We start from the raw sequence: 14,138 nt of genomic DNA, 5'->3' as shown, positions 1-14,138 counted from the left end.
ATTCCCCATCCAAATGATCTCTCTCTTCACAATGATGGGGGGGGGGGGTTGTTGACTAAAGTCTAAATTGTTTACTTTTGCTTATTCACACAGAAAAGGCAGGAAACCATCAAGATGGGGTTTAAAAGATGGTAACTGCACAACAACCAGAAACTCCACTGTTTTTGACTGTAAGAAGCTTCCCAATTCTAGATGACCCTTTCCCTCAAATCTTTCTTTAGGATCCTCAGAATTTCTCCCATATGTCGGGGTATCCCAACACTAGAACTCAAACCTCTATCAACACAGACCACTCCTCCCTTATGCTTACAGTCACAGTACACACCGCCGGCAGATGCCACTGTCAGACAAACTAATCTTGAAAATTAATCTTCAGTTGAGAGACTGGAGGTCTGGATATTGTTAAGAAAACTACAATGCTTTAATTCTATAAGCTGAGTTGTATTAACACAATGAAATATTGGATTGTAAAAAGCCTTTTTAACTTAAAAAACTTTAATAATAAAAATCTCTAGTTGAAAAAGGAGCTTTTTGATATAAAAAAAGTAAACATACTGATAAATTATATCCTAACATATAACTTTAAGTTCCTGATACTTTCAGTGCTACTATTGTATCACACATCTTTAAACTGTATTCTCTATTACTAAATGAAACTCACTGTGAAATTAAACTGAGATACAGGCTCAAAGAAAATGTGGGCTTACTGAGCTTATGTATACTCACCTGATCCGGTATGTTTTCCTTCACGCGGGTCCAAGCCCCGGCTTTATATAAATACTGGGCTGGGCTCAGAAATTTTGCCCTATATTCAGAATTCACCTTCCTAACAGAAATGAAATGAGAGTAAATATTTCACCATGTTGAACATCTAAATACCATGATATTTTTCCTCTAAAATACGTACCCAAGCCTTTGATGTCTCCAAGTAGTAAGCTTCTTTTTAGGCTGGTTTGACTCTTTTGATTCCATCTCTGCTTCTAATTTTAAAGGGTCATCTGTTTTATTATACTAAAATGGAAATAATTTAAACATTTTATGCTTAAAATATGTCATACATTAAAGTGAAAACATAAATGTTATAAACTATAATTGGATATCATATTACAATTCTGTTTATGGAAGTAAGTTTTAACTATGAAAGATAATCTAGAATTCACAAGCAATCAACAAGCAAGTTTTGAAACTAGTATACCTGGCTGGTTTTTTGAAGTATAACTCAGGATTGGGTTCACTTTATAACAAAGAAATTTTATATCCTTAGCTAGGAAAAAAACCTTTTAATTAACAAATAAACATGTAAATAAATAAACTTAACATTACTACCTACTGAACAGTGTTTTTACATTTGCCTTTGATATTCTAAATTTACATTTAATTGTGTTACAGTAATTAAGTAGGTTCCACGCCCAGTGTGGAACCCAATGGGTCTTGAACTCATGACCCTGAGATCAAGACCTGAGCTGAGATCAAGAGTCAGACGCTTAACCAACTGAGCCACCCAGGTGCCCTTGGTGTTATAGTAATACATATAAGGTTCCACTGAGTATGTTACCAACCACATTGCTTTACTGAATAACTTAACCCTTTTTTTTCTGCCTAATATCACAGATCCAAAAATATGTATATATGTGTGTACAGAAATAAATATATAGATGCCAATTTACTTTTAGTCATATAATTTCTATTTTTAGAACCCATAAAGTATTAGCAATAACATTCCAGAAAATTTGAAAATAGGACTTACATTCCACTTACCTATAATTTACAATAATTTTATTTATTTATTTTTAAATTTATTTATTTTTTTAGAGATTTTATTTTTATTATTTATTTGACAGAGAGACACAGCAAGAGAGGGAACACAAGCAGGGGGAGTGGGAGAGGGAGAAGCAGGCTCCCTGCAGAGCGGGGAGCCCGACGCGGGACTCGATCCCAGGACCCCAGGATCATGACCTGAGCCGAAGGCAGTCGCTTAACCGACTGAGCCACCCAGGCGCCCATTTACAATAATTTTAACCTGACACTGTAACTTAAATAAGGTGTAGTTTCAGAGGCAGGTACCTGTACATGCTGAGGTAAATCACATAATTTAGACTAGCTATAATTTGGCATGCTGAAGCTTTGGTTTTAAAATGCATGTATGTATATTTTAAATAAAGAAAGAGATAACATAATATAACATAACATAAAAAAGGGGTGCCTGGGTGGCTCAGTCGGTTAAGCATCAGACTCAATCTTGGCTCAGGTCTTGATCTCAGGGTCCTGAGTTCAAGCCCTAAGTTGGGCTCCACCTTGGGCGTGAAGCCTACTTATAAATAAACAAACAAACAAACAAACATACATATATGAATGTATGCGTGTTTGCGTTTGACTTCCATTATTTAATTTAAAGTATATATTTCTATCTCTACTGTTAGCCCTATAACTCACATTACTGTAAGGCCAATCATTTGCTATTAGATATCACAGATTTAACTGCTGTATTGCCAAGCACTTGCCACAGTATTATATTTATTTAGTTACATCTCTGTCTCCCCACTAGCCCAAGAGCTGTGTGGGGCTTAGTGTGGTTATCATTGTATTCTCAGTACCTACCTAGTGCCTGGCTCCCACTAAGTGCTTAATGAATATGTGACACTTAATGAACAAAGGAATTAATAAACTAGCTAAAACCAAAAATCTCAGGTAGTGTTTGGTAAAAGAAAATGTGTAGAGGGGCGCCTGGGTAGCTCAGTTGGTTAAGCGACTGCCTTCGGCTCAGGTCATGATCCTGGAGTCCCTGGATCGAGTCCCGCATTGGGCTCCCTGCTCAGCAGGGAGTCTGCTTCGCCCTCTGACCCTCCTCCCTCTCATGCTCTCTGTCTCTCATTCTCTCTCTCTCAAATAAATAAATAAAATCTTTAAAAAAAAAAAAAGAAAAGAAAATGTGTAGAGTCTAAAATCCTAAGTTTTTTATTTTGTTTAAAGTTAAAAGTTGATGAATACCTTCTTTTCAGGAGATACTGCTTCAAAATTTCCGTTCTCTTTCAAATCATTTCTTAATTTTGGTTCTTTCACTGGAGATAAACCCTTGAAATTTCTTCTGTATTCAGTTTCATGGATGATTGAGTTACCTTTGAATTGTGGAACAAATTTGCTTTTATTGTGGAAAACCTTAAAATAAAAATTACTTTAGTTTAGTATTTTTGTTGGTTAAATATACAAAAATTAGTTTTTCAAATGCTTTAAGAATTTCACATATAAAGTTGAATTATAGGATAACAGAAAAGTGAAATTATGACTGTTTATAATTTCATTTCATATATCGAATTAACATCCAAAGGACAACAAAAGCAAAGACAAAATGGGCTGCATCAAACTAAAAAGCTTCCATACAGCAAAAAAACAATCAACAAAGAGGCAACCTATGGAATGGGAGAAAATATCTGCAAACACTACATCTGATAGGTTAATATTCAAAATATATAAGGAACTCAAGCAATTCAATAGCAAGAAAACCACCTGATTTTAAAAATGCACAAGGGAGGGGCCCCTGGGTAGCTCAGTCGGGTTAAGCATCTGACTCTTGGTTTCAGCTCAGGGTCCTGAGATTGAGCCCCGCATGGGGCTCCAATTCAACAGGGAGTCTGCTCAAGGATTCTCTCTCTCCCTCTCCCTCTGTCCTTCCCCCCATCTTGTTTGCTCTCTCTCTGAAATGAATAAAATCTTAAAAATTTTTTTAAAAATAAATAAAAATAAAAATGGGCAAAGGGACATAAAAACACACATATACATCAATGGAACAGAATAGAAAAACCCCCAAATAATCTTATGAATATATAGTCAATTAATTTACAACAAAGGAGCCAAAAATACACAATTGGGAAAGTATAATCACTTCAATAAATGGTGCTGGGAAAACTGGACAGTCACATGAAAAAGAATGAAACTGGACCCTGCCAACCCAAAATAGATCAAAGATGTGAACATAAGGACTGAAACTATAAAACCCCTAGAAGAAAACCTAGGCAGTAAGCTCCCTGACACTGGTGTTGGCAATGATTTTTTGGATTTGACACCAAAAGCAAAGGCAACAAAAGCAAAAATAAACAAGTGGGACTACATCAAACTTAAAAGCTTTTGTACAGCAAAAGAAAGCACCAACAAAGCGAAAAGGCAATATGGAATGGGAGAAAATATTTGCAAATCATATATCTGGTAAGGGGTTAATATCCAAAATAATAAAGAACTCCTACAACTCAGTAGAAAAGCAAACAAGCTGATTAAAAAATAGAGGAACTGAACAGACATTTTTCCAAAGAAGACATATAGATGACCAAAAGGTATATGAAAAGGTACTCAACATCACTAATCATCAGGGAAATGTAAATCAAAACCACAACAAGATTATCACCTCACACCTGTTCGAAGAGCTATTATCAGAAATACAAAAGATAATGAGCATTGGCAAGGATGTGGACAAAAGGGAACATCAGACTCACTGTTGGCAGGAATGTAAATTAGTACAGTCATTATGAAAAACAATATGGCAGTTCCTCAAAAAATTAAAAAGAGAACTACCATACAATCCAACAATTCCACTTCTGGGTACATTTCCAAAGGAAATGAAATCAGTATCTCAAAAGAGATATCTGCATTCCCATGTTCATTGCAGCATTATTCACAATAGTCAAGATGTGGAATCAACTTAAGTGTCCACGAATAGATGAATGGAGAAAGAAAATGATACATACAATTAGAGGAATATCATTTGGCCTTAAAAAAGAAGGAAACACTGTCATTTGCAACAAAATGGATGAACCTGGAGAACATACACTAAGTAAAATAAGCCAGGCACAGAAAGACAAATACAGCAGAACTCACTTATATTGGAATCTAAGTTAAGTAGAACTCAGACACAGAAAGCAGCGTGGTGGTTACCAGGATCTAGGGGGTGGGAGAAATGGGGAGATGCTTGTCAAAGGGTACAAAGCTCCAGTCTGCAGAAAAAGTAAGCTCTGGAGATCCAAGGTACAACACAGTGACTACAGTTACTACTACTATATTATATACTGGAAATTTGCTAAGAGGGTAGATCTTAAGACACATACACACACACACATCCAAAAAGGTAACTATGTGATAAATGTGTTAATTAGCATGACTGTGGTATTTTACAATGTATATGCATATCAAAACATTACATGTATACTGTAAATATATCATTTTTAGTTATCAATTATGCCTCAATAAAGCTGGGGAAAAAATTCAAAGATCAACTTTCTACACTCATTACTATGTTTTGAATAATAGTTACTATAATAAAAATAATGCTTAAGCCCCCCGCAAAAAAATGACCCATATCTTTTCTCCCCAAAGTTTCCTACCTCTCCCTCCCATCAGTATGGTAATGGGATATGTAAAATAGGCATATTTTAATGATATGAACATAGACATTCACTTTATAAGGCAATTCTGTTGTCAGCTCTAAAGGTTTTTTCCTTCCTTGAAATGAATTTTTTTTCTTCCTCCAAAAAGAGAAGATTCTTAACATTTTGAATGTCTGATGTGTTCATTTGTTCTGTTTTTCTCCTTTGCTTGCCTATCTTTAGCTTAATGCAAGGGGAAAAAATCAGGTAATTATTATGTTTTTATTTTTATTTATTTTTTATTTTTTTAAGATTGTATTTATTTACTTGTCAGAGAGACAGAGAGAGAGAGTGAGTGAGGGAGCACAAGCAAGGAGAGTGGCAGGCAGAGGGAGAAGCAGGCTTCTCTGAGCAAGGAGCCCGATGCAGGACTCAACCCCAGGACTCTGGGATCACGACCTGAGCTAAAGGCAGACACCCAACTGACTAAGCCACCCAGGCATCCCTATGTTTTTATTTTTAAATGTTTCTTCTTATCTTTTAGTATTTTATAATATGGTTTCTATTTTATGGTATATTACCACTGTCTAAAAAGAAAGAAAAAGGAAAAGATATGGAGTGCAAATTAGCTATATTACTGCTTTACAATGCTGACTAGTGCATCTTCATACAGATCAAATTCCAAACAGAGTATCTTTTTCCTGAGTATAACCTCAAGGACTTTTCTGCCAAAAATTGTTCAGACTCCTTTACATATTAATACAAGACATCCTTTCCGAAAACAGGTGTTTGATAAAATAGAACTGAATAGCCTTAGAGGTTCCCTATCAACAAGCATTGAAAGTTTCCATCACATGGCTCTTCAATCCACAGACCCTGAAATTGATATGCTTTGAATTAACAAAGAGCATTTGCTTCCCCCCAAAATTATTTGAAACCTTCACTGATGAAAGCAATAAAACTACTAGTGAAGGTATCACCAGCAATTTATTTTATACTATATTTTGGGGCCTATAAAAAGAGCATTTCTACACAATGTTTCCACTGAAATACATAAAAGCGGTCAGTGGGGCTTTGATTTGAATCAGCTTTAAAGGTTGAAAGGTGAAATGCTCTACAAAAACTGAACAATTATAATTTTCAGGCAGTAAGTAATTTTGTAGGTACACTTACTATTCAAGGACACTTGGGAGCCAGCAAAAGAAGTACTGTTCCTATTGACTAGATTCACAAAGGGTACAAACATCACCTTATGCTATTTTATATGTTCCTAAAATGTTATACAAATTTCAGTTTTTTACAAAACTGAGTAACAAGTAAGCAAGCCCAAAGCCGCCACAATTTATAGGATCACGGGTATTATTATCTTAGTGTAAGATGACTAATATTATTGTCTTGTTGAATCTACCCTCTCAGTCCTCAGGGGTATATAGGTTACAAGTGAATGTTGACATAGAAGAGAAAATGAATGTGAGGGTGTATGAAGGGGAATGTTTGTTTATAAAGAAAAATGCCAAGATCGTGAGAAAGAAAAGTCTAAGCTATCATGGGCCTCTGCAGATATTCTAAATGAGGTATTTCCTTACCTGGGCCTAGAAGTATGGTTAAGAACAAAAATGAGAGTTAAGAGCCTAAGAACTGTCTAGATGATGATGGTAGTAAAACAACAGAGTATTTATTAGTAATGGTTGTCCGGTACCAAAAACTGTGTACGGGTACACTGAAATCTAGTATCACATTTAGTTATCATAGCTTCTGAATTTTATAAATATAGTTAAACTGACAATTCCTATTACTGCTCATTTGATATAAAAACAAGCTGATGTATCTTGTGCTACTTTTAACGTATTTTGTATTTATTAAAATATTCAAAGCAGTTATGCCTTTCTTGCAAGACAGAAAACATGCAACGTATTAGTCAATGAACACAATGTTATAGATTAAAACCAATTTAATAATTTTTTTATTAAATAAAAAAAACTCAGCATGCAGAAACTTACCAGGCATCAAGTTTCATTACCCTGTCTCATATTTAGTGTATGTCATGGATCTGGCAACAATGATCATCAGTAGCCTAGGACAGTATCACATTACTACTATAAATCAGAAGTAATAGAATGATTTTAGCAAAAATCTCATTTTTACTTTTCTAGAACCTACCTCCAGGCCTACTTAAGTACCTAATTTCTTTTAGCTCTTAGTTCTGTGTAAATCTGCATCACTAGATCAGACGATAGTACTTAAAAATGTATTACATCCATTAAACTACCTGATTGGCTGCAAAAACTGGAGCAGTTTCTTTAGGGGTCTTCCAAACAAACTGCCTTTGATATTCAGAATTCCTCAAGATATCACGTGAAGGAACAACGGTCAATCCTGCTCTCTTCCGAAGAACTCTATCCAACTGTTAGGGAAAGAAAAATCCCACCCAGAGTCATTAAAAGTTTCTATTCAAACTTCTTGTACTTCGGTAAAAAAACAACAAAAACAAGAACAACAAAAAAAATACATGTAACATGAAATCCACCCTCTTAACAAATTTTAAGTATACAGTATTGTTATCTACATGCACACTGTAGTACAGCAAACTTTTTTCAATTGGTGATAATCTCCCTTTTAAACTGTCCAACCATTTAAAATTCCTTTCTTAATACTGTCAAGGAATTTTATTTCTTCATTTCTGTGTATTCCAGAAAAAGACAGCATCTTTCAGTCCCTTCCTACCAATTACTCATAATTAGATCTATTACCAAGAAACAGCAGCACCTCACCTTATCCACACATTGCTTCTGGGACACCCTTCCCCTGCCCACCACTTACATATCACCTTCCTTGATTCTACCGTGCCCCCTTGGTTTTCGCAACAAGCCACGGATTCTTCGCTTCTGAATGCCTCTCCGTGGTTCTGGTGGACAAGAAATGCAGAAGCAGTGGACTGAAGAAAAACATGCGAGGCAGAGAGATGTCTGCACAGGTCCCTGCAGCCTAAGCTTATGTGCTTGCAGGGACCTTCCACTGGCCAGGTGTGACATAAGAGAGCAGAACTCCAAGATCTTTGAGATCCAGCCAGAACTGCCTTGCCTTTTGCATTTTGTCAATTGTGATTCTGTTTGTTGACACCATAAGAAATTGAAAAGGGCCTAGGTAGAAGTCAGCTCACCAGCTCTGCCAGAGGTAATGGCCTACTACTCTCCCTCTCTGTCTCAATTTGATCTCTCCCTTAGGACTGTGGTGCTGATACAAGATGAATAAAATCCAGAGGCAGGCTGTCCATCCAATGAAGAGATATCTTAGTATAACCAGTACAAAATGGCAACTCTTAAGAATAGAATTCCCAATAACTAAAGTCAACAGTCTCCTAACTACTCTATAAGACATTAGATAAGAAAACAACAATGGAAAATTTTTAGGCACAAAATGTAGTATTACTGAAATGATGATGAAATTTACAAAGAATGCTATGCTTTCCAAAAGAAATACAGTGAATATACCTACCCCGTTATCTACATTTTCTGAATGCAGCTTGGTAGAATGCTGCAGGTCCTCATTTTCATTAACTGGTATATGGTTTGCTATTATATCCGCATCATTTTCCACAATATCTGAAGCCCCTTCAGCTCTGGAGTCTGTAGAGTGAGATCTGGTTCTTTTGGGAACCCTGGAGGCTTCTAGTGCAAGAACATTTTCTTGGTTAACATCATCTTTTTGTTCTGCCTCCTGTGATTCTGTTATTTCTGGGGCTTCAGGTTTTGGGGATACAACCACATCGTTCTCTGAGATCGCTCCATTCCACTCAAGAGATTTTGAAATCTGTGCGTCATGATAAGGGACTCTTCTTTTTGAAATAAAACTTGGCTCTCTTGTGATTCCTACAAAATATAGTGTAAAAAAATTGCAGCTACTGAAGTATAAGGTTACAAAGACAATTTTTCATAACATTTATGAGAGAAAAAATGGAATTGAAAATTCAGGTGAGATACAATGTCCTTCAAGTTGCAGGATACAAAAAAAGATAGGTATAGTTTGTCAACATAAAATCTTTAACTTTGCTTTTAAAAAAAAGTACTGAAAGTTTGACGTGGAAAAAATTAAAAATTGGGATCACAGTGTTCGAGTCATCCTAACATAAGTCACCAGAATCGCAACGTGACAGGCCTGCCAAGCGACGCAGGACATGTTGCCTCCGTTTCAATTACTTTCCTGTGCTACTTAACAGAACAATGGGCCCTAGTATTGTCAAAATTTGGAACTTTTCACAAAGCTTCTCTTATGCACAGTAGACCAAGAAGAGAAGGGATGAGATGTCATTATGCTGGATCTTGGTTCTACATTTGCCTTGATTTCCTGAGAATTAAAGAGAATGAACCCTTTTAACAGAAGCTAAGATACTAGTTCTCTATATTTCTGTCTGGCAAGCAAATGTCCAAAAAACTTAACCTTCTACCCAAGTAAGAGGAGCTCTTGGGAATGACAGCCACCGAGATACTGTCCTAGTTTGGGGCCATTCTTTGAATAGAAGGCTGTGCAGGGTGGGGAAGAAAGAATAAGACTAGAGGGAAGGAGAGGGAAGGTGAACCAAAAATCTGGCATGACATAAAACCCACAGTTCTTTAGCCTCTGTGACAGATGTTTTGGCCATTGAACCCAGGATCCCCACTCTTACAACACTTCCCTAGTCTAGTGGCCTTCAAACTGGGTGCATGCATGTGTCTGGAGGCAAATGGAGACATTCTGGGGGATAAGCAGAAATGGGCCACTTAAGGAATCATTTTGCAGATCCTAACTCTATATGCACTGTTTCCCAACATTGGTCTGCCTGAGAGCTGCACCTGCCATCTTCAGTCTTCATTCCCATCCCCCCCTTTCCCACTTCGCAAAAGACACACCTCTCAGCCAGCCCCAAGGAACAAAAAATTCTCCTAGGTGTGGAGGATAAACAAAGAGACAATTTAAGAAAGTGTAACTACTGAGAATATCTGACAGCAAAGCAAAGAAGGCAGAGACTACAAATAACAAAGAAACAGTGCCTTATTTCATCCAGGTCCACACCTTTCCCACCTACCTATCTTAGAATTAAAATTCAGGAGTAAGGGTTGTCACGTGAAACCAATAGATATTAACATATGTTAACACATTTATAGGAATTGAAAAACAAAGTTAGACTTTTTTCTCAAAGAAAATAATTCTTTTTTTTTAAAGATTTTATTTATTTATTTGGGAGAGAGAGTGAGAGAGAGCATGAGAGGGGAGAGGGTCAGAGGGAGAAGCAGACTCCCCACTGAGCAGGGAGCCCGAGGTGGGGCTCGATCCCAGGACTCCAGGATCATAACCTTAGCTGAAGGCAGTCGCTTAACCAACTGAGCCACTCAAGCACCCCTCAAAGAAAAGAATTCTAATTTGCCTGATTAGTTTGCCAATGAGGACTGACTTTACCAATTATATGATGAACATTTACCAAAAATTGAATGAGCTACACTGGCAGCTCCAAAGTTTTAACAAAACATATGTGAAACATATGCACAATATTCAATATGCCAGAAATCATATCCTTTGAAACTATTTGTTACACTTATGATTAAAAACATTAAATATCTACTTAAAAATATGAAAGGATATAAAGACTTTCTAAACTCTCTTAAGGGATATGAAAGCAAAAAAGTTTGAAGACCATTGCCCTAGACTTCCCTCTGCTTTAACACAGAGAGAGGCTTCTGGTAGAATAGCAAAATGAAAGGGGAAGATTCTCAAATGGTCTGCCCTTCTCTTGCAGCATCAGCAAAAATACACTAAGGGGAAAAAATACACTACATTAACAGAACGTCCAGCCGATCCTAGGTAAAACTGTTGTTATTCCTTGCTGGTCTCCCACTTCCCTTTCTGAACATCCTGGAGTTCTCACTCTGCCCTTCCCCTTTACTTAATATTCCCCATTAATATACCTCCCCAGACCGTTCCTGCCTTCATAATGTACCATACTCCAAATTTGCTGATCTAAGCTAAAATGTTATGGGGGCAACAATCTGGTTAACCAATTCCTCAGTGTCATAATAGGCCATCAGTGGGATATCTACACTTTAAGATTTACTTTGGATTACTCTAATGGAGCCTCAAATTTGTAGAATTTTGAGTCATTTGGAGGATTCTGAGCACCACCTTGTCCAAGAAGCAGGGACATCCAGTGTTTGAAGTCAGGCTCTGGGTAAAGGATCCTGATGCTTCAGAGGAACCCAGAGCCACCCACTCTAGCCCACTCTTCTTTTTGTTCTCCAAATCTAATCCTGGAAACACTCTTCTCATTTTACTAATTTCCTAGGCTTAGGAAAATGATGATTATTTCCCATTATGTCTTTTTTTCTCCTGGTTTCAAATATCTAATATTTGGGGGACATATATATATCACACTTCAAGCACTCTCAGATGTGGGGCCCCAAGCACTCATCTGTATATATGCATCTGGCCCTTAACAGGCAATATCTCATTTAATCCCTCCCAGCAATCTTGTGCAATGGGCTTCCTAAACCCCACTTGGCAAAACAGGCCAAATTTGCCTAAGGTCATGCAGCTAATGTGCATTCAAAGTCACTTTTCTTCATTTATGCAAACACTAGTTTTAATAAGGACTAGAGTGTGTCAAGGCTGTGTGTCATCTACTAGGCAGGAAGATAGAGCCCTTGCTTAGAGATCTTATATTCTAGCAAGGGACAATGAAACAGGCAGGTAGAATAAAGTCAGTCTGTTTATTTTCCCCTTTACCATGCTCTGGGAAACCTTTGCCCAGGGCTCTGACTTCCCTGGGACACCAGGAGGAAACACGTGTGATGACAAAAATACAGCCTCCAAACTCATAGGCTTTCCACTAAAAAAGACTTGAATTCAAATCATGGTTTTGCCACTTACTATGAAGTTTCAGCAAGCTACTTAATCTAAGTTTCCCTTTCTCAAGACCTTGGGAGTACACCTCCCCAGGTTTGTCTGCTCTCAGCTTTCACGTGTCAGCTCAAATATCATCTCCTCAGAAAGGCCTTTTTTTACCACTGAAGCTAAAGTGTATTCCCTCCAATGCAGCCCTCCCCCAAGTTATCTATATGCTACCCTATAACAACCTGAAATCGCCTGGTTTATTTACTGAGTTACTTGTTTACTGCTCTTCCCTACAGTTAGAGTCTTGATCTGATTCAAGGCTATCTCCCTAGAACCTGGGAACAGTCGTGGCCTATACGAAGCCCTCAATAAATATTTGTTAAACAAATGGGTAAGGCAACCTGGCCAACTGAACAAAGCTTCACAATTTTTAAGCATTTTGCAAACTTAACCCCAAGGTTTATTTAAGCTATCATGACTATTAGTTTGTTCAACTTACCTAATTGATCTGATCTAAGTCCAGCCCATGGGTACCTTCTCCCCACTGAGGGATTATAGGACTCTGACAAATAGGACTTTTTCCACAGAAAGTTTCTCTGGTATTCACTCAGCCCCTGTAATACAAAAGACAATTTGAGTACAATGCAATTAATGAACGTTGCTTTAAAGAAGACATCAGTAAAAATAATTTCTGAACCACTACAGAGTTGAAAGTTTTGAGACTGGTAAACACAGAAGAACTTCTTGATAACGGCTACCGTTTATCCAGCCCAATGCTAAGCAGTTCACACGTATTCTATCCTTTAATCCTCACAACCACCTGAGGCAGATGCTAGCAGGAATCTGAGGCTCTGAGCAGTCACCTTTTTGCTGGGTGTCTGAGTCCAAAGCCTGGGCTCTTGTCTGATAACAGGTGACAATCCAAATCCTCATCATATAATTATCCTAATTAAGTTCTCAATTGAGTATGATGCCTTGTACCTTTCAAAATTTTGGAAAGTCAACCAAAGAAAAATTCCCCTCCCATTCTGGATACAAGCCCTTAAGTTAAAAGAATAAAACAGGGTTTGTGAAATGCTGTGGCCAACTGTTACACTGATGGGTGCCTGACAGCTACCACCTACCTGAAACTTATGCACAACTATGAACAATGTGTATTTCTTACACCCTATCTTTACATTGTCAAGGTCCCATTTCTCAATCCTTTAAAAGACACCGGCACTTTAAAGTTTTAAAGGGTAGGCAGGGGGCGGGGGTTAAAGGATAAGCTGTGAGATGGGGCCACAGGTGTCCCAATCTGAAGCCACTTGAGATCTCATTACAAAGTGCCCTCCTTCCATCTCCACTCCCGTGTCCTCCAAAATCAGTCTCTCTCAACACCATCTAACGCTCCCACACTGCAACTTGGAAGTGTGTATGAGCGGAGAGGGAGCTAGGTGGAGGAGCCAAGCATCCTCCAGGATCGTGACTGGCAAGCTCGGGAGCTGGCAGGCTCTGCGGGGCCCAGGAGCGCCGCGCAGAAAGCCAGCGAGGCCCCCGCGCCCCGCACCCGCCCCACCACGACTTCCCCCAGCAGCCTTCAGATCCGGAGACCACGGCCTCACCTTGAAGCGCACCGGCATGTCGCCCGGTGCTGGAGCCCCCGCCACTCCGACAGTTAACGGGACAAAAAGCCCCGAGGGGGCGGGGCGACAACAGTCGGTTCCCTAGCAAAATCCTCGGCCTGGCGTCCCCGACTACGCGCCGGCGCACTCCGGGCTTTCCTCCTTGAGCCCCGTCGCTCTGCCTTTCCCCGCCCACCCTGAGGCCTAAGAACCAATAGGGACTCGGAGAACTTCTTGTGGTCGTTAAGATTCGACCAATCAGTGCCCGAAAGAGAGACGCCCGCCTCCCATGACAAATCCCGGGGACTAACAGAAATGGCGG

The 14,138-nt window shown here is 38.5% G+C and overlaps 1 protein-coding gene across 3 annotated transcripts in view; it reads right to left on the bottom strand.

Moving 5' to 3' along the window:
• Nucleotides 1–13,935, bottom strand: part of MDM1 (Mdm1 nuclear protein) — a 33,360-nt gene extending 19,425 nt beyond the window's left edge. Inside the window, exons 1-7 of one of the 3 annotated variants that reach the window (XM_021678614.1) lie at nucleotides 13,817–13,935; nucleotides 12,712–12,826; nucleotides 8,847–9,220; nucleotides 7,621–7,755; nucleotides 2,989–3,156; nucleotides 908–1,011; nucleotides 727–826 (exon numbers count right to left, since the gene is read on the bottom strand). In XM_021678614.1, coding sequence (XP_021534289.1) covers nucleotides 727–826; nucleotides 908–1,011; nucleotides 2,989–3,156; nucleotides 7,621–7,755; nucleotides 8,847–9,220; nucleotides 12,712–12,826; nucleotides 13,817–13,834 — 1,014 coding nt within the window. In that variant the 5' untranslated portion in view covers nucleotides 13,835–13,935. The remainder of the gene's footprint in view (nucleotides 1–726; nucleotides 827–907; nucleotides 1,012–2,988; nucleotides 3,157–7,620; nucleotides 7,756–8,846; nucleotides 9,221–12,711; nucleotides 12,827–13,816) is intronic. The other 2 variants (XM_021678613.2, XM_044914764.1) reach the window with 2 other exon arrangements.
• Nucleotides 13,936–14,138: the final 203 nt, after the last annotated feature.

The sequence above is a fragment of the Neomonachus schauinslandi genome, chromosome 5, assembly GCF_002201575.2.
Source record: "Neomonachus schauinslandi chromosome 5, ASM220157v2, whole genome shotgun sequence".
Taxonomy (NCBI): Eukaryota; Metazoa; Chordata; class Mammalia; order Carnivora; family Phocidae; genus Neomonachus; species Neomonachus schauinslandi.
The sequence above is the reverse complement of the archived record's forward strand: the minus strand, read 5'-3'. Positions and strand labels throughout refer to the sequence as shown.